General features: G+C 46.0%; 2 protein-coding genes across 6 annotated transcripts; one reads left to right on the top strand and one right to left on the bottom strand.

Moving 5' to 3' along the window:
* Positions 1–885: 885 nt before the first annotated feature.
* Positions 886–8,192, bottom strand: dydc2 (DPY30 domain containing 2). Of its 5 annotated transcripts, XM_048986665.1 has the most exons (8): positions 7,903–8,191; positions 7,393–7,501; positions 6,945–7,106; positions 6,385–6,498; positions 5,627–5,740; positions 4,734–5,105; positions 3,407–3,532; positions 892–2,849 (listed from the first exon to the last, which is right to left on the bottom strand). In XM_048986665.1, exons 3-8 carry the CDS (start codon positions 7,089–7,091, stop codon positions 2,676–2,678), a joined length of 1,047 nt encoding a protein of 348 aa, XP_048842622.1. In that variant the 5' UTR covers positions 7,092–7,106; positions 7,393–7,501; positions 7,903–8,191; the 3' UTR covers positions 892–2,675. The 5 variants fall into 5 exon arrangements, with proteins under 5 accessions (XP_048842625.1, XP_048842624.1, XP_048842622.1 ...); XM_048986666.1 differs by lacking the exon at positions 7,393–7,501 and having other exon boundaries at positions 7,903–8,192; XM_048986668.1 differs by lacking the exons at positions 7,393–7,501; positions 7,903–8,191 and having other exon boundaries at positions 886–2,849; positions 4,734–4,967; positions 6,945–7,386.
* Positions 8,193–11,941: 3,749 nt separating this feature from the next.
* On the top strand, positions 11,942–20,042 carry LOC125715670 (S-adenosylmethionine synthase). Its single transcript, XM_048987475.1, has 9 exons — positions 11,942–12,240; positions 13,804–13,881; positions 13,979–14,101; positions 14,588–14,700; positions 15,075–15,218; positions 15,851–16,069; positions 16,237–16,419; positions 16,680–16,813; positions 17,429–20,042. The coding sequence occupies exons 1-9, from the start codon at positions 12,150–12,152 to the stop codon at positions 17,529–17,531; spliced, it is 1,188 nt and encodes a 395-aa protein (XP_048843432.1). The 5' UTR covers positions 11,942–12,149; the 3' UTR covers positions 17,532–20,042.
* Position 20,043: the final 1 nt, after the last annotated feature.

Raw genomic sequence — 20,043 nt, 5'->3', positions numbered from 1 at the left:
CAGGGAAGCTTGCCATTTATTGATTAAATATTAATGTTGGACTCTTTTATACAATCACATGATTTTCACGTGACATGTTTGTTAACGGGATCCGACATGGGTGGTGGTTTGCAGCATGTAGAACCTCAGGGTCTGATCACCGGGATAGATGTTCATTTTTTCTCTATCCTACAAACTCTGAGGGTGACACTAGTGAGTTTTCAATGTTTGTAGCTCTCTGTGTTGCTTCTTCCAGGTGATGCCGTTTCCTCGCACAGTCCAAACACATGCAGTTTAACATAGTAACTGGCATCTATAAATTTCCTGTTGTGTGTGATATGCTTGTGTATCAGCCCTTTGATGGGCTGCCATCCTGTCCTCGGTGAAGCACAGCTTTGTGCTGTATGCTGCCTGACACATGGCTGATTGTAGCAGAAACACCAACAAAGATTATTTGCATTTCCACAATAATAGAAGGTGGTGTGGTTACAGAAAAGCTACCACACTACTGACATAAAGGGGGTAACTGTGCAGCCATGGCACTTTTACAGTGGACTTTTTCATCTGCTATTCGTCTTCATCTTCACATTTACCCTGAAAAAACAGTGAATGTTTCAGTTCTGTAGTTTAAGTTGTGTTTGCTTTAGCTGAAGTTGTAGAAATTAAATCAGATAAGATCACATGACACATCAATGAAATATTAAGGATCACGGGTCACTGAGCACATTTGTCACCACAGAGTTCATTATAATAATAATAATAATTATTATTATTATTATTGTTGTTGTTGGAACTAACTTACTACACTGCTTCCTGCCAACAGATTCATATTCATGCATCTTAGAACGTATTTCAAACTGTGCAGTGCATCTTTGCATCACGTTCCAAACCCTTATCATATCTCTTCAGCGCTCATTCGTGGGACAGATGCGTAACAGAAAAATACCCTGCTCCTATTTCAACACAAGATGAGGGTTTTGATATCTGCTCTTGGTTTCAAAATCAGCTTTAAAAGCATTTTCTAATCCCCACTCGAAAAAAAAAATGTGTACACTTCTAACTCATGGTGCATATGTGTAGGAAACTGGTGATTCATGTATTCATGAATTTTGTGCCAGCATTCTTTCGGTATATTTAGGGAAATCCCATTGAACCAGGGAATAGGCTCCATTTGTTAACAAAATACAAATCACAGGTCACCCTTCCCCCAAGCAATGATACCCTACTGGCAGAGGACTAAAGCAGCTTCATGGAATGCTTGGAGAGTTCCTCCTGATTCACATCAAGCCATCATGTCAGCCACGGGGGAGGGGGCTCAGGACGCCTGAACACCTGAACATTTTACCTGAACAATTCTGAGGTTCTGCCCCTTTTTGATCAGCCATAATCCCAGAAAACTTACTCAGGGGGGTGGGGGACCACCTCCCTGCTTTGCGAATTTCAACCATGGTCGGCGATTTTATTTTGATTTACAGAGGGCATCCCCTTCTCCCCCATTTGAGCACCTGGCCCTTGAAAAGCCCACATGTGCTGCTCTGGACCAACCCAGCAGATCCTTGGAAGATACTATCTGCACTACCTCAGATTCCAGGGCATATACATGAGGGTGCTATTCATTGGCCAGGGCTGAACTTTCAACACAATAATCCCAAAAAGTATGGTCTCCAAATTACTTGGAATCTATATGACCTTGTGTCTGTGTGTCTCACGGAGAGCAAGAATGGATAAGCAAATTTCTAAGAAACCCTCTTAAATCTAGCTAGGACTCCATCTATTCCCTGCCCTAATGCCTAGCACTGGTGTCCCCAAGCCCTTGTCTCTATGCCCAGATGATGAGTCAGCTTACAGGGGTGAGTTCCAGATCCTGTGAAAATGGTGTTCCGAGAATTAAGCATTAAGACCCAGGAGCTCATCACCAGCGTCAGGGAACGTAGCACTGAGCTTACTCTGGTTTTAATCAAGTGTGACTTAGTGGATTTCAAATTCCAGGGCAGTCCTACCTCAAAAGATATCTCACAATCAGCTGGCTGCACCTTCCCTGCCACGAAGACACACGTACTTCCTGAGGACACCTGAGGAAGGAAACCTGCCTAAACGCCTTCTGGTGACCTTCTGACTCTGCTCTGATGGGGGTGCACTGATGTAACGTATCGCGGTCTGCTAACACGACAGCACTGAGGATCCTTTAAAAACGCATAGACAATCATAAAAAACTAGTTGGCTAACCTAACATGTTGCATGAGGAGAGGCATTAACATCATGATGGACCAATCACAGCCCTGCCTCCATCTCTAGCTGCCACCAGGAAGGAGCCGACTACCCAAGGCTATATTTTAGCCAGAAGAAGAATTTCTTTCCCTGGGTCATTTCCAGACTATAACCAGGCAGTGACAGTATTCTGCTGGATCCCATGCATTATATTTCATTTTATATTTATTACATCTAATATTATACAATTTATATGATTAATATTGCTAACGCTTTACATTAACTGCACCTTCATAATGCATTCACAGAACATTCATCAGCAGCATGTAAGTACACCTTAACATCATAACATACTTTAACAGCTTAAAATTAATAACAAACATTATATGATTATACAATTTTGTTTGTTATCATCATATAATGTCTGTCATTAATGTATATTAAAGCTGAAAGGGTATGTTAGAGTGTTATGGTATGAGTGTTATCATTCAAAGCTCTTCTTTGACCTCGTCTTCAGAAGACACCTGTCCAAGCTGAGATGTTTCCACTTCATGCTGTATTTCCAGGTGACCCACAATCGATCGAAGACCATCGCTATCTGTGGCGAGATCTGGATCTGCTCCTGTGGACTCGGTGCCTTGCTGGGTTTCAGAATTATGTGTCTGATGGGGGGGGGGGGGGGAGACAGAGAGAGAGAGAGAGAGAGATTAGGGTTAAAATCAGTTGAGTCAGCAGTACTTCTCCATGCTTATCTGTCGATCTGCAACATTGCTGCTTGTAGTGTTGCGAATCATTATCTTTTGTTGACCATCTCTCTAGCTAAATATGTGGTTTGCTTTTGTGAAAAGTAGTTGTTATGTTTGGTAGACAGCAGTCCTTCAGTAAACCCCACTCTCTGCTGGCTTCCTAAATCCATTTTCTTTTCTTGACTTTTTCTTCAGGTGTTTCACCTGCTGTCAGTGGCAACAGTAAGAGTTCTGGGATACAGAGCTCAGGTCTTAACACAAATGGGTCAGTCCTGATCTGAAAGGTGAGGCAGATGCAGGCGCCTCATTGGACAGTGTCCCCTGTACCTCATTGGCCGAAGCTGAGCTCTCTCTTTGCCCATCGCGTGCGGCGCGCCTCATTGGACAGTGTCCCCTGTACCTCATTGGCCGAAGCTGAGCTCTCTCTTTGCCTATCGCATGTGGCGCGCCTCATTGGACAGTGTCCCCTGTACCTCATTGGCCGAAGCTGAGCTCTCTCTTTGCCCATCGCGTGCGGCAGGATGGTCAGCTGCAGCATCTGTACCCACGACTGGAGTAGTTTCATGTGATGCCGCTTGATTTCTCTCCTGGTTGGGAGTCTTCAGGGGAAAATAAAGGTATAAATACAAACTATTTCTCAGCGGAAGGTCTCCTTCTGTCACCACCTCCTCCTACTTCCTCCCGTTGTGTTAGTTTCAGGACAATCCAAGGCCCAGAACAAACCGGCTGCGTACCACGTGCCTGGCGGCTGTGGCACTGCTACTGCAAGCCCTGTCTTTCTCCATTGAGGATATCCTGTTAACTTATCCTCATATGTACTTATAACCTGCACTGGGTTTCTGCTCTGACATATAACACATATGTAGACTCCACTGTCTCCTTTAATAACATGCAATTGCCAAGATGGTTAAAATAATTAATATATATATATATCTATATATATTCATGTCTATAACATGTAACCTAGAGTATAGTGAACGGTGTCAGTTACATCAAGTTGTTGTCATGATGTCAGTATGACTATCAAATGATCTTTCGTCTGTTTGTTTTTACGGAGAACTGCTTACCAAATGCATGAGAAATAGATGCCACTGCAACTCTCTAGGTGATGCGACGCGCTAACCCGTGTTGCATGAGCCGCACCTGAGACGCGCGTCTCACACAGGCAGCGTGCTGCTCTAATCTGATAACATGGGCGCCGAGATTAAAATCAACGTTCACGCAGTCGCGATGCACGCACCGTGTACCCAGTGTGTTCCGGGCCCCTCTCTCCCAACTGCCAAGATGCTGTCCTGCATCTCAGCTGCAGGGGTGGAAATTTCAGGTCCAGAAAGTAAATATCCAGACCAACATTTTGTTTCAACTACCCAGTCGCGTACTCTGTGACTGTGACTCACTGGTGGGTTGAAACAAAATCATGGTCTGGATTTTTACTTTCTGGACCTGAAATGTCTACCACTGCTCGGTTGCTGGGAAATGGTGCTTTGGGTAATTTGCTGCTCAAATTGCCGCTCAAAGACTAAACATGTATTGCTCTAGTATCAGCATTATAAAACATTCCCCTGCTCATCTGACCTGCAGACCCTTTTACATGCATTTCTCCTGTGTTTTTCATTCATGTCTTTTCACTAACTGGTATGAATCACAGCAGGATTGTACTTTGGCAGTCATTTTAAGTAGAAGGAAGAAAAACGCAGGAATATAATGGCAGATTTAGCTACAGTATCACACCCTAACAGCAACGTGCAATAAATGCTGTCTGTCAGTACGGGATGCCGTTCAGTTTGTCGCCAGTGTCACCTCTTTGTTTCCTAGCTCAGACAAGGCCTGCATTTCCTCAGTGTCCTGCGACGGGCCGGCTTGCATCTCTTCGCCAGGATGACCTGCAGCCAAGGCCTGCATTTCCTCAGTGTCCTGCGACGGGCCGGCTTGCATCTCTTCGCCAGGATGACCTGCAGCCAAGGCCTGCATTTCCTCAGTGTCCTGCGACGGGCCGGCTTGCATCTCTTCGCCAGGATGACCTGCAGCCAAGGCCTGCATTTCCTCAGTGTCCTGCGACGGGCCGGCTTGCATCTCTTCGCCAGGATGACCTGCAGCCATGGCCTGCATTTCCTCAGTGTCCTGCGACGGGCCGGCTTGCATCTCATTGCCAGGATGACCTGCAGCCGAGGCCTAAGAACAGTGAGTTAGGCTGCAGTTAACATCTACTCAGCAGCGGGAGTCATGAGTATTTCAGGAAAAGCTGAACTCCATTTGCCTTGATGAGTACATTGTAAAAATCACATTGTAAACTGATTGGTATGATGGACATTGTTTTATTAAAAAATAATCCCTCCTTTCTATGCTTGTGGGGGTGTTGCTAGTTGCTTACTTCAGTTTCATTTCTTTCTTGATGATCGATTTTCTCAGGACTGATGAAATAATGACCATATAGGTGCGGAACGTAAGAAAAATGTCTTTAGTGCACGCCTATGGTGTCCTGGATAATCAGCGATCTGACTGCCAGACTACACTTAATGAGACGTCAGAATTACGTCCCAGAGTGTTTCGCCTCCCATGCTTTTCCCCCTCGGCACAGATGCATCTACCTAGCGACTCGAAAAAGGGACCATTTTTGACCGGAGGCGAAGTAACATCTCAGGAGGCAGTTGAAGCGTCAAATGTCAAAACGGAAACATTACTGACAAACGCACCCCATCCTCCACCAGATCAGGCTGTGGAGAGACACGCTCCTCAGATTCCTCTGGCTGGGTCGGCTCTCCCACAGAATTCTCAGGTATCGGTACTGGTTCCGCAGACTGCTCAGGCTGTCCAGCAGTGTATATTACAGGACAATACAAAAGACTGAATTACTTTCCGATTCCCTAAGTTAGAAGTTCTCCAACACTGCATATAGTACTATAAGTATTTACATTTCATTTATTCAGCAGATGCTAATATCCAAAGCAACATACAATTGAAAGCTGGGTCAGACAGGCCCTACACAACTACGGCTTATAGGCCTCGGTGAGGAGCCCAGTGGTGACTCTGCCAATCCGGGAATTTGAATCAACAACCTACAACAACATAATATACGCCAGCTATATGCTAATGCTACGTAACATACACCAGCTATATGCTAATGCTACGTAACATACACCAGCTACATTCTAATACTAAGTAATATATACCAGCTACATTCTAATGCTACATAAATATTCTATCTGTCTTACTCAAATTATAACCTGAAGGAAGTTTTAGTGTTATTTTGCACTCAAAACCTAGCAGTCAAGACTAGTTTCAAAGTATTCTGCAGGCTTATGGTGTCTTTCACGTATACAAATGTTCTTAATTTCATATGTGGCCCTGGCTTCTCCCTGCCAGCCCGCAGCACATGGACGACGTCCACCACACAGTAAAGCCCTAACATTCATTTTTATCTGCAGGACAAAGGCCTCGTGCTCCTGCACACCTTTGACTTCTCCTGATGCACTCTTTGCTCCTCCTCCTCCTCCTCCTCCCGCATCTTCCTCCGGCGTTCGGCCTCAGCTCTAGCCTCGTCCAGCTCCCTCTGGTACGCCTTCCTCTGAGGAGAATGAAACCCGCTGTTTTACATCCGCTTAACGTTCTCTTTCAGAGAGCTTCTCGCAGCCCTACACCCCGACTTTGCCCTTTATTAACAAACGTCCTGTCATTGCTGCTTCACTGCAGTCATTCAGAATCACACACAGTCCCATACAGCTTTGGCTGCTTTGTAATTGTAATTAAACCTACTTATAAAATGGTGTTTTTCCTTCCAGGAATTTAAATGACCCTAGTACTAGCAGAATAAATTAAATGTATAGTTATTCAAACAGCTAATTCTAATTCTAATTCTGTCTGCTGCTATTGACTGGTTTTGCCTGGCATTTTAGCCACCTGTCCATACAGTATACATCACATCTGCCTCATGGCTCTCACACGGTGCCGTGTATCGCGACTGCCTCCAAGTGGCAGAATTTCAGTATTACCGTCCCGACATATAACACTCACTTCTCTCTCGTAGTCCCGGTTTTCTCGGTATTTGTAAATCCACTGGGCCAGGAACTCGATGGGGTCCATGGGTCGCTGCTCCACTACCTCCGCCAATCCTTCCACTAAACATTTACCAATGCTGTTTTTCAGGTACTCCGTGTCCATCTTGGCAATGTATTACTAAATCATAGACGAGATTAAAGGTATATATGTAGCTGAGCAAAGTAGTTAACACTTTTTAACAATGGATAGCCAAATAACTTTACATTTCTTAATATATAACCTTATTAAATTACAAATGTGTCTGTTACAAACTCGCCCAGATTTCGCAAATCGATGAGTCGAGTAGCTCTTTAGTTCAGAGTTTTACGTTTGTTAACCTAAGCATCAGAATGTAAAATATAATCTACACACAGCGTCATTAATGTTTTTAAAACCTACGCTACCGAAAGCTTTCTAAACGCACATGTTACCGCAGCGTTTTTATACTGAAGGATCCAGCGGCGTCCGAAACGGCTTTGGTCTCCATGGAAACGGTGTCGCGGCCTTTCTCTTCCCCACAATAAAATTCCCCTCTGATAAAACAAAAATAAATATATTTTATAATGTTATAGTTTTGTCAGTTTTACTTTCATTGAATTTCAATAAAAACCGTTTGCGTTGTTTTAGTTTGTTACTGAATAAGGTTGTTAACTTATTTTTTGTAAATAGCTTCTCGTTATTACTCAAAGACCAAGTAAATTAACGTCACTTAACAAAACTCTGCATGTCACACAGCTTTCGACCAGCACAGCCTGCATCAGCGTACCTATATAACTAAACAAGAATCAGTGATCGATTAAATAACACGTTCTCAGTTCAACTCTTCGTTTAATTCCAGTGTCGCACAATGAGTAAAATTAGGACCCTGTGTGCTGCATCAGTCGGGCTCAGTATTAGTTACTTGTGCATGGTACGGCACAGCACAGTGAGATACCTGATGCAGCTGACCGTAAATGCGAATTCAACTGTTCTCTAAAGTCGTTAGTCTAAGACAGTTAAATAAACTCGCAGTGTAAAAGTTAATATCGACAATTATGTCAACTGGCCGGACTCTGGGTGTGCCGGGAACGGCCAACTGGAGATGGATGAAACCAGAGAAGGCAAGGGCACGGGCAGCGCCGCCTTTGGCCAGGGGAGGAATGTGCTGAGGGGTGCTGGTGCGTGAGACCTCACCCCGCAGCTGCTGCAGTTTTGCTGCTGGAGAGGCAGTAGGAAAGGAGATCCCTGCTCTGAGCTCATCTAGCCTGTACCCAGCCTCAGCTATAAGCCTCCCCAAGGGCTTATTACCAGAACTGACAGGTTGATGGATTTCCACGCTAACTGCATTGTTTTAATCCGACATTTTAATGTTCTCACTGGTTCCCAAATGACAACCGGGGGTCCCTGGCTAGTTTAGCTCGATCGGTCTGAGATGTGTGGAAAGCTAGCGTGCAGTGTCATCAACTTTGGTCACCTGGCTGGCGTGAGATTTTCAGTTTGAGACGAGTCTGCACACGCATTCACATGTATGTAAGTGTTGTTGCTTTGCAAATAGTCTGTATGATTTGCAAACTACCCCAACACTTCTGATGTAGTTAATTTTATGTTTATAATGGGATAATGCAGGTTTGCTGTTTCTTCTGTGAGCTTGAAAGTCAGAAAACGTATGAACAGAGTTTGGGCTCCGTCAACTGTGATTGTGGTTGACTGTAAGTCCCAGAGTAGGTTCTGTGTGGCACACTGGCAGGGATGCCAACTCTCACACATCTGGCGTGACACTCAAACTTTCAGACATTCATGCTCATGCATGAAATTTTACAGCAAATCCCCATTATTCCATTATAAACCTAAAAATACCTACATCAAAATCTTTGGGGTAGCCTGCAATCCCTACAGACTATTTACAAGGTGATAAAACTGTCGCATATATGTAAATTGTGTGTACATGTATGTGCAGATTTGCCTCGAACTGAAAATCTCACAAGAGCCCGCTGACCAAAGCTGGCAGTCCTGCACTGGGAGTCAGACACGCATGCGGCACTTAGAGGAGGATGCCGTTGGTGACTCGATGGTCAATGATTAATCTGAGGGGGAGAGAAAAACAAAGTTTTGGTTTGTATATTACCTGAAAACATTTTCCAGTCTTTGTCTCTAAGCTTGATGTGTGATTTACTGTAAGCTAATATTGGAGGAGGTGAGTTGAGTCTCACATCACAGGATGACCCATTATTGAGTGAATTTATGACATGGGTGACATAGAGATAGATCAGGGGTTACATTTCAGGCTCTTGCTGGCATAGAATCCAGCTGAGGAGTTCATTTCAGGTCATGGAAACATTCAGATCTGTCAGGCTGCGATAACTGAAAGACTGTTTGCCCCAGACACATACACAACTATTCCAGAGGGTGTGTCACAGCCAGACGGCCAATCAGGGGCGAAGATTCCCACCCCACCTACTTCTGCGGGTGCTGCCCCACCAAGACATACGGTGATATACACTCAGCCCACATGATTGCTGCAGTGCTCAGAGATGAACGGCAGGGAAGCTACGGTGAACAGCCCTCGGTTTCACCCATCAATCAAACAGGAGCATTGAAGCAAAGAAGGATCCTGAGAGCATGAAGCTGTAAACCGTGGTTCTCCATTAGCAGCCAAGAGATGGGCCTCAGTTCACAGAGTGATTGTAAAGGAAACAATTCTTCCAAGTAACATTTAAGGTGGTATATCTAATACTGTGAAAACCACATTATGGCAGGGAAGCCCAGCTTCTCAGTCTGGCACTGAAAGGAAAAGAAGTCGTAGGCTTTTATTTCCAAGTCCTGAAATGAAGGTAATGGTTAATGGCTTGACATCACAGACGGTTCTATCTGCAGCCTCAAGGCTGCTTTTAGACCTTGTTCAATGTCCTTTGAACCGAGCAAGCCAAGTAAGCTGGGCTTTGGAAACCGATTTCACAAGTGAGTAAACACAAAGTCATACACATTTCTGGTTGGTAGCCTTGAGTTCCAGGACCAGAGGGATCCAGCTGGGCCCTTTCACTGAGGCTTTTGGCTCTGATTGGACACGCCTGAGGACGTTGTTGGAGGTCCACCTCCGATGGGTGAGCACATGGCCACTCAGTCGAGGTATGAGTGATGCGTGAGGTGGCACCGGCGTCACTGAAAGTGCTGGGACTGGAGGCAGGTTGTGTACATAATGGGGAGCAAACCTGGAACATGTGCTGTGTCAATAGCTGGGACACAGTAACCGATGAGAGAAGGATACAGAATGTGATTTAACAACAACAGCATTGGCGACGCCCCTTATCCTGGGCACAGGGTATGAGGGTATCACCAAGGTCCATCTTTGGCCTGCTACCCTTTCCCATTAAGGTTTGTAGGAGACTGGAAAATAGCCCTTTTTAAAGAACTGGACTAATAAGTGGCTAGAACTGAACGCAAAGGAAAGACGAGCAAGACACACTTACAAGAATCACATTCAACATCCGCAACATCTACAAAATCTACAAACGCACAATGACCAACAGAAGAATAGACAAGGAACAGACGTGGGCTATGACAAGTAACCAAACACGAGGCAGTAGGAGTAACAAGACACAGGTGAGGGTAATTAACAAACTCCACTTACTCAAACATTAGAAACATAGATTATAGAACATTACCACAGACTAGATACAAACAGGGGTAACTACAAAGGTACCAAAACAAGGATCCGTACAGAAATACATAAATACGTAACTAACAAGGTTATACACAACAATTTTGGGGCACACAATGTCCGACAACCCATGCCAGCAGGGTTGCCTGGGTCCCAGACGCCCACTTGCTCCATTCAGCCACATGGTTGCCTGGGGAGCGGGGAAACATAATAGGAATCCTGGGAAAGACCAGGAAAACTGGATGGCCACTGACACCAAATGGGAAAATGGTGGAAAGAATGGGAAGAGGCAGGGACAGATCCTGACATTAGTGACGTCAGTGCAGTGCAGCGCAGTGCAGTCACACTCAAAGCACTGGCATAAGTAGTTTTCAAAATCTAAGACAGAGAACAGGAAAGAAAACAGTGCAAGACAAGAGAATAAAACTCATGCGACTACTTCACCTAACCCTGCCCTGGCAGGTCAGTGCCCATGACTCAGATAGACTTACCATAACCAACCGCATACTGAGGAGCTCAGTTCACCTCCTGACCCTACAGATTCTTCCTTTCCACTCAGCTAGATGATTTAAATAGCAGAGGGTGACAACGTTTTGCCACCTGTGTCCATGTCTTCACCATCGTTGTTGGTCGTTAATCTTTGATCTAGCATAGTCATTCATAAATACAGCAGCGTGTCTAACTCCTGTGTTCACCTTCTGTTATTCTGAAGCCTGTATTATGTTTTATGATGATCTTTCAAGGTCACGGTACCATCTGTCACTACCTGCGTTGGCAAATGAAAGGCGTTAGCAGTGTCATCGTGATCCTTCTCGGAGATGCCTGCTTCTGAAACCTTTTCCTACTATAAACAGTAAGGAAATCAGCTTCCTGTTTTTACAGACTTCCTTCTCCCCAGCCAGCTGAGATAGAGTAGAGTCTGTATCTTCACTCTCCAGTTAATTACAGCACATGAAAGTGGTGTCAACGCCACGGCTGGTGTCACACTGCAGTTTTCTCCCCTGCCTGTCCAGGTCGAGCTTGACGGTGGCCTGAAATGGCCAGGCTGGTGTGAACCTTGCCCCTTCACCAAGACTTGGTCGCAATGAAGCGAAATGAGAAGGTGACAGAGAGAGTTAATATCACAGTCGTCTTCTCCCACCCCCTGGGACAATACAGCCATATTCTCGGGGTAGGTGCTAAGAAAGCAAGCATGGCACTTGAGGGGTTAAACGAAAGATTTCCCCCAAAGTTTGAATGGCCCTCCCTGCTCCCCCACCCCCACCCTCTACATGGAATGGTCTGCCCCGCGCATTCACATGACCCGCATGTGTGTTTTCTTTTGGCCATATATAGGGCCTGCGTCGCGGGCAGAGACTCGTGTGACGGACCAGCAGCGAGCCGTGCGAGCTTTCGTAGAGCGTGTACCCCGGGGGCAGTGGGGAATCTCGCGTGCTGCCTCTCTGCCTGCAGAGAAGAAGGAATTCCAGCCTGTTCCTTTAGCCTTTGTTCTTGGTTCCTGTGTTTTTTCGCTTTCACTCTGCCAAGCGCCGCAGTCTGCAGCCATGAACGGGCCAGTGGACGGCCTGTACGACGCCCTGCACGATGACGGATCCTTCATGTTCACGTCAGAATCTGTGGGAGAGGGCCACCCCGGTGAGTGAGACCCCCCCCCCCCCCCCCCCGAGCATGCTGCCAGGAAAAGCCTGCTTAGTTGTAGCTTTCTGCAGAAGCTGGAGGCTGGTTACCTCTTTGGTTGGTGACTAGTTGGACAGGACAGAGTTTACCAGCCTGTCAATTGCTGGAGGTAGTATTTTATTGACAGGGAAGTGTCCAGTCAAATGGTAGTACTGTGACATGGTGTGTGTGTGAGAGAGTATGTGTGTGTGTTTCTGTGTTTCTGTGTGTGCATGCGTGTGTGTGTGTGTGTGTGTGTGTGAGCGGGTATACCTTACCTTATGGGGACACAATGTCCCCATAACGTGATAAATATCCGTTTCTTTTCCCTTATGTGGTCCAGTTTCCTGGTCCCCATAAGGGAAAACTCAATTTAATAAAAATCTGTGACTGCAATGAAAAAACTAAAAATGCGAAAGCTCTTTACCTCTGGTTATGGTTAGGGCTTGGATGGGGGTTAAGGTTGTCATAGTTAGCATTAGAATTTTTCCCATAGAAATGAATGAGTGGTTCCCATAAAGATATGTTTACTCAACATGTGTGTGTGTGTGTGTGGGTGCGAGAGTGTTGGACAGGGGTTTTGGTTACAGTCTTAGGTCAATGCATTAAAATACTACTATGCACAAATATTTACAGCTTACACCCCCCCCCCACACACACACACACAAATACACACACATAGTCTTTCAGGCGTTCTTCACTCACACATACACACACCTCACCCTAAACACACTGCATCTTGTACAGACACAGGTCTTTGCCCAACACCTGCTCATCCAAGCCCCACTACCCTTAAGGTGTCAGTGTCCTCACCTGTACCCCAGTATTCTGACATACAGGAAGGGCTGGAACCTTGTTTAACTGGTTAGGCTAGTAATGTACTTCTGTTATGTTATGGATATTAATCTGGCAGGGTCAACATATTTCAGCCTTAGCATCAACACATGTAGTTATGAGTATGTGCACATATGAACACACGTGTTTGAGTCTAATTTTGGATGTTCTGATGGCTCTGAAGCATAAACACCTCCTGGCATCTATTACCCCACCAGTGAAATGGTCACCACAGCACCCCCTTTTGTCAGGTTCGTGTCACTGCCTCAGATACTTGGGTAAAGATTACCAACTTCTCATCAGAACCGCTGGTGTTTTACAGGATCTGCCTTCTGCTTAGTGATGTATAATCATGTAAAAAAGAGGCAGACAGGCAGAGCTATCACGCTAACCTCTAGCAGGATACATAACAGGCTTACTGTTGCCCAACAGAGGTCCTTGTTTTTGTGTTTTTTTGTTAATATAGGTTTTACTGAAAATGTGTCAGCTATCCGAGTTTTTTCCCTGCAGTACCAAAGGGCAGATAAGCAGACTGCATCTGAACTTTATTCAGATCTCTTATTGATTTTACACTGGGAGAAAAACTGCAAACATGGAACAGCAAAATGATGCTCCCTGCCACCCCCTGCAGGAAGAACAGCTGAGCTGCGCCAGTTACTCTCCCACTTAGGCATATTAGTGAGATATCCCCCTTTTGTCCCGTTCCAGACAAAATCTGTGACCAGATAAGTGATGCTGTGCTGGACGCACATCTGAAACAGGATCCGGATGCCAAGGTCGCTTGTGGTGAGTTTGTGCAGACCTCGCTTCACCAACACTTGGCAGGGATTGGACCTTTGGGATTTGAGTTGGCTCTGAATGGATGATATGGCACGGCTTGCAGAAACGGTGTGCAAGACAGGCATGGTGCTGCTCTGTGGAGAGATCACATCTAGAGCCAACGTAGACTACCAGAAGGTGGTGAGAGACACAATCAAGCAGATCGGCTACGACAACTCCGAGAAAGGTGTGAGTTTGTGGGGCTGAGGACGCGTCCGGCCAGTTCACGATGTCCCAGTGCAGCTTCAAGAAAGTTGTATGAGAATGAAGCAAATTTTTGGTTTTGATCAGACATTCCTCCTTTAAGCTTCTGGGCCTGGGTTTAATTCCAGTGTTTGATCCATAATCCAGCATATTACAATGAACTTTGTGTTCCCTTGTTAGAAATCAAGTGGTTTTATGTCACCCAGAAATTTCTTTGAAGACACTGAAACTTTTTAATGTTGTAACCCTGTGGATTCTGGGCAGGCTTCCCCAGTTCGGGTCCTGGAGGGTCACTTTGTAAAAGAGTGTGCGGATTTCGCTGCTCAGACACACGCATTTGATAGATTGGTAACTGATTACGGTATGTTTGAGCAGGGAAATCCAACTTTGTTGGATTCTGGCCCTAGGGGATTGGGGAACCTTGATTTAGGGAGGGACCCCTTTCTTCAGCTTCTCCGTCTGCCTTTAGGCTTTGACTACAAGACCTGTAATGTGCTGGTGGCCCTGGAGCAGCAGTCTCCAGACATCGCCCAGGGGGTCCACATAGACCGAGATGAGGAGGACATTGGTGCCGGTGACCAGGTAAGGTCTGAAATACACCGAAGCAGGATTTCTGGGGCGCATTAAGATCAAGTCAGCTTTACTGTAAGCCAGGAAACCACAGAATGCATCTATGTCCTCACTCATGGATAAGGGAGAGGAGGATCAAATCAACACACAAACCGGGTCACCTGACTCTTCTTCTGAGATAGCCACACCCCTTCAGACAGCCAATGAAATTATAAGGATACCTGTGTCTTGTCCAAGATAGTGTAGGGTCATCGCAGATCTGGACCATGAAAACTGATTAGTCATCATGTAGAGAGATAGCAGTTAGTGGTTCCCTGCTTAAACAAATCCTTTGGGTACCTCTGGCTAGTCATACAGTCTAATCCTGTTGCTTGGACTTCATGCAGGGTCTTATGTTCGGCTATGCCACTGACGAGACTGAGGAGAGCATGCCTCTCACCATCATCCTCGCCCACAAACTCAATTCTAAGATGGCAGAGCTCAGGCGGGATGGCACCATCCCTTGGCTTCGTCCGGACTCCAAAACTCAGGTACCAGAGTCCAAACCCAGGTGGGAGCAGTTGTACTGACAAGCTGCTTTCTATTCTAGATTGCAGTGATGTTTTGGAAGATCATTGCACATCGTGGATCGAGATAGTGGCAGTAATGCTGAATTATGGGTGAGCTACTGCAGTTAGCATGTCCATAGTAAGACAGCCCCAGCGATTCAGAAGGCTGCCGAAATGTGTTCTGCCAGGAAAGCCCCTCGTATTTGGATCTCTCTGACGAGTGGGTGGGATGGACTGCAAGCGACCTCGTAAGGAATGGAGATTCCGGGAAACATTCACCTGTTGCTCAGCCCCCTGGCATTTCGAAGAGCGCCAACACTCAGTTTGACCTGGCTTGGAAACTGGAACCCTGGTGCTATTTTGGAGTTCTTCAGATTCCTTAGATCGGGAGCCCAATGAATGAGATACACAAGTGTCCATAGCTAGCGAGGCCTAAGGTTTCTAAGGTTTCATCCTGAGCTTCCAACTCTGCAACAGTGTGACCTGGTTTGGAAAGCCTTATTTCAGAGCTTACATGGATGGCAAATATCCAATCATGCATATATTTCTCGAGGCCATACCAAGTGGCCAAGTGCCGAATGTGACAGTGAGCACAGCCGTCTCCCTCCTTCCAGGTTACAGTGCACTACACCCAGGAGCAAGGTGCGGTGGTGCCCAAGAGGGTTCACACAGTGGTGATCTCCGTGCAGCACGATGAAGATGTCTCGCTGGAGGAGCAGAAGCAGATCCTGAAGGAGAAGGTCATCAAGGCAGTGGTGCCGGCCAAGTACCTGGATGATAGGACCGTATATCACCTGCAGCCCAGCGGCCGCTTTGTCATTGGCGGACCCCAGGTGACTCAGCCACCATGATACCCCCCCATCACATCAAGAACATGCTTGATGTTGCATTATCATCTATGCACTGTGATCCAAAATGTTGAGGGAGAATGGAGGTGCGTTGAGGAGACCCTCTAGTGGATCGTAGGCCGCTGTGACACGGGAGGTTTTCCTGTTGGCAGGGAGACGCCGGTGTGACTGGCAGGAAGATCATCGTGGACACGTACGGGGGGTGGGGGGCTCACGGTGGCGGCGCCTTCTCCGGGAAGGACTACACCAAGGTTGACCGGTCTGCTGCTTACGCAGCTCGCTGGGTTGCTAAGTCACTGGTCCAGGCCAAGCTGTGCAAGAGGGTGCTGGTGCAGGTGAGGTTTAGCAGTGCCATCAACTTGGGGGGGGGGTATTTGACTCCTATTGCTGTATTTCCATGGAATTGTGTGGAATACATATCTATTACTCTAATATAACACATAGTACAGTAAATGAAGAGCTAGGATTCCAACTTTTGCTGGCCGTGAATTTCCGATTAGTCAAATGGACGCATGGCTGATATCCAAGCACTTTATACCGCAGCGCATGTGATGCAGACTGGGCATGTGACGCGACCCTTTTTTGCACCGTGCAGGTATCTTACGCCATTGGGGTGGCCCACCCCCTGTCCATCTCCCTCTTCACCTACGGCTCCTCTCAGAAGACGGAGAAGGAACTGCTGGAGATCGTCCACAAGAACTTTGACCTGCGGCCAGGCGTCATTGTCAGGTGGGCTCCGGAGAACGAGTTCATTCTCTGCTTCCCACTTTTATGTGTGTTGCAGGTGTAGGTCAACCTTGTGATATCTTAGGGATCAGCTTCTCCTGCTGCAGTTAAAAGCAGATATTTCCACTACAATGACTAGCAACTAATAATAATAATAATAATAATAATAATAATAATAATAATAATAGGGGCAGTACGGTAGCACAGTAGTGCAGTGGGACCCAGGTTCAAGTCTCTGCCGTAGCTCCATGTATGTGGAGTTTGCATCTTCTCCCCATGTCGTTGTGAGGTTTCCATGGTTTCCCCCCACAGTCCAGAAATATGCTGTGGTGAACTGGAGTTTCCAAATTGCCCGAAGGTGCACTTGTGTGCGTGACCGGTATGTGAATGTGCCCTGTGATGGGTTGACGCCCCATCCTGGGTTGTTCCCTGCCTTGCGCCTGTAGCTTATGAGACAGGCTCTGGAGCCCCTGTAACCCTGAACAGGACAAGAAGTTTCAGAACATGGATGGATGCTTTGGCCTTGTACCGCTAGTGTGTCACCCTGCTATCTCATCATGCACCTGATTGCATCATCAGATCCTTACCACGGTAACCAAAGTACTCTCTGTGTCTCAGGGACCTGGAGCTCAAGAGGCCGATCTATCAGCGAACAGCGTGTTACGGTCACTTCGGCAGGAAGGAGTTCCCCTGGGAGGTGGCAAAGGAGCTGGTGCTTTAGTCGCCAGACCTGTGTGGTTAAGGGGGTGGGGGGCCTGCTGCTACGGGCCAGATACGTTACGACAAGACCCAGCAGTCAGCGGAGAACTGGGGCAGCTTGTAATTCAGCCGCTCAAACACAAAGAGTCAGAAAACGGCTGCTAAACCCCACATACCTCGCTATTCTGTTTATTTTTCAATCAACGCCAGAAAAAAATTTGGATGCTCAGCAAGTCTCTTCTTTTTAGAACAATTCTTTCAATAGATGTTCTTCAGTATCCATGCTTAAAATGTATTTTAGTATAATAATTCAGTATATATGTAAAAAGCTTGCGGGGAGTATTTTCCTGTCATGACATCACCTTTAGCCTGCTAGCCGGTTACTGTCATGGCAACCGCAGTGCAGGCTCACCAGGTAAAATCTCGTTATTCCCACTTCCTGTGTTAAAGTGCCAAGCTGGTTTGTGTTTTGTCATCTTAATTCACTGCCTGCTTCTGCAGGTTGGATATCTAATTACTCAAACTTAGGGGACAATGAAATCAGAGCTATATACTTCACGGGAATGCCTATCAGTGGTTAGGCAGAATTAGCAGATGACCAATCCTGCGTCAAGCTGTTCCACGCTGTATGGCATGCAGTGGGAAATGACACATCGCGCCCAAAATCAGGCCAGAGCAACCGTGAGAAACATGCAGGATGTTCCGGCCTTAGCTTGTGTTTAATCTCTGCTGACTTGCACGTATCAACATCATGTGATAATTTTAGACTAACATATTTCAAGGTCAATGAGACAAGTACCCAAAGATAAGAATGATTCTGGGCTATACTAATCTTCAACCGACTTCGACGGTTTAAAACTAAATGTCATAGATGGGCTTTAAAGAAACAATGCTGTAATATAACAACAAAATGGATTTTCAAACCCAGTAGACTTTTCTAGCCGTTACAAGTGGGTTTCGGACCGGAGCACCTGCACCATGCCTCGGATCTTCGGGTCTAAATATCAGCGATGCATCAGTCCAAAGACTATGTGACCCTTCAGAACATGACATGGGACCTGTTGGGGGATTCCTACTAAGGTCCAATAGCCTGTCCGCTCTTCCAGAAGTCCTTGTGAACCACAAGTCAGATCTTCATTTATACCATAATATCGTCCAGCATGCGGCGTGTCCCGTCCAGCATGCGGCGTGTCCCGTCCAGCCTGCGGCGTGTCCCGTCCAGCATGCGGCGTGTCCCGGCCAGCATTCATAAACGGAATGAGCTTCTCTGCACGCCGTGATCACATCTGTTGACAATACCCTTTGATTTTGGTTGTAAGTGCCAGTTCTGTAATTGCATGTAGGTAACATTTCATAATGGCTGCAGCCTAATGGCCGCTGTGTAGACGTATGTTTGGTCTTAACTAATTGGAGATTGATTATCATCACAGCTCTGATTCTCAGTTCAAGCACAATCCTAGAGACACAACTTCATTAGTTCTGGGAAGGTGCCAGTTCGTACACTTGTGTTATTTGTCCTTTTCAGTTCAGTTTGGTAGCCAGTCTACACTTTGCATTTACATAATTTTGTGCTGTTGCTCCAGCTTTGATGTCGGTTAAATGAATTGGACATGAATCAGGTGTATTTGCGAGCCAGTGCTGCTCCTCGGTGTCCCGGATGATACACACATTTCACACATTTCACTTTTTCGGGAGGCACCTTCGACTCCTTGAACATGTGCAAAAATTCAAGAGTCCTAAAACAAAGTGTGTAGAAATTGCTAAAATATTTTTTCCCCGCAAAATCTGGAATTACATTTCTGCAGTTCAAGTGCCAGTTCCGCGTTTTTATCAGAAACCAAATGTCAGCATAGTCTCCCGGCGAACAAACGGCTTACAAACCACGAGTCGCCGTGTTGTATTGTTATGATAAAGCAATAATGAGCCAGAAATGTCCCGTGACCCTGGGGCTCTGCAAAGGCATAGTTATGAAACAAGCTCACCACCTGACCCCCAGGGACTGGGGTGAGGGACCAAATTCAGGGAGCTAAGTAACGTCATGCATTTCGTGTTTGTGTTGCAGGAGGGACACATTTTAACTGCGCACAGGCTGGGGAGTCTCCTCAAGGCTAATTGTCTTTTAATCCGCTACCGCTTCAGCGTTAACGTTTGGTCTCCTGAGGGCAGACCAAGGTGCTGCTTTGCTGGCCAAATCTCCATCCTTATAGTCTTCATTCATCTACATCCTCAAAATTAGGGGTGGGCAATAGTATCTGCAAAGGGCCAGTGTGTATACAGGTTGCTGGGGTAACCTTTAGGTCAGCTGTTCAAACCCACATGTGAGGACTCCTCAGTCTTCTGATTAGTAATATAATTGAGGAGTTGTAGCAAAAAACTTTATTCATTGCGGCCCTTTCTGGACAAGACTGACAACTAGATCTTTTGGAGAAATCTAAAATTGTAAATAATTTTTTACAAATTAATAATATCATCTAAAATGGCATGTTTTCTGTTTATTTTTTAGATGTAAACATAAAATCAGAAAGAAAATAAAT

This window comes from Brienomyrus brachyistius, chromosome 20 (assembly GCF_023856365.1).
Source record: "Brienomyrus brachyistius isolate T26 chromosome 20, BBRACH_0.4, whole genome shotgun sequence".
Lineage (NCBI taxonomy): Eukaryota > Metazoa > Chordata > Actinopteri > Osteoglossiformes > Mormyridae > Brienomyrus > Brienomyrus brachyistius.
Note: the sequence above shows the minus strand (reverse complement) of the source record. Positions and strands in the feature narration are given on the sequence as shown.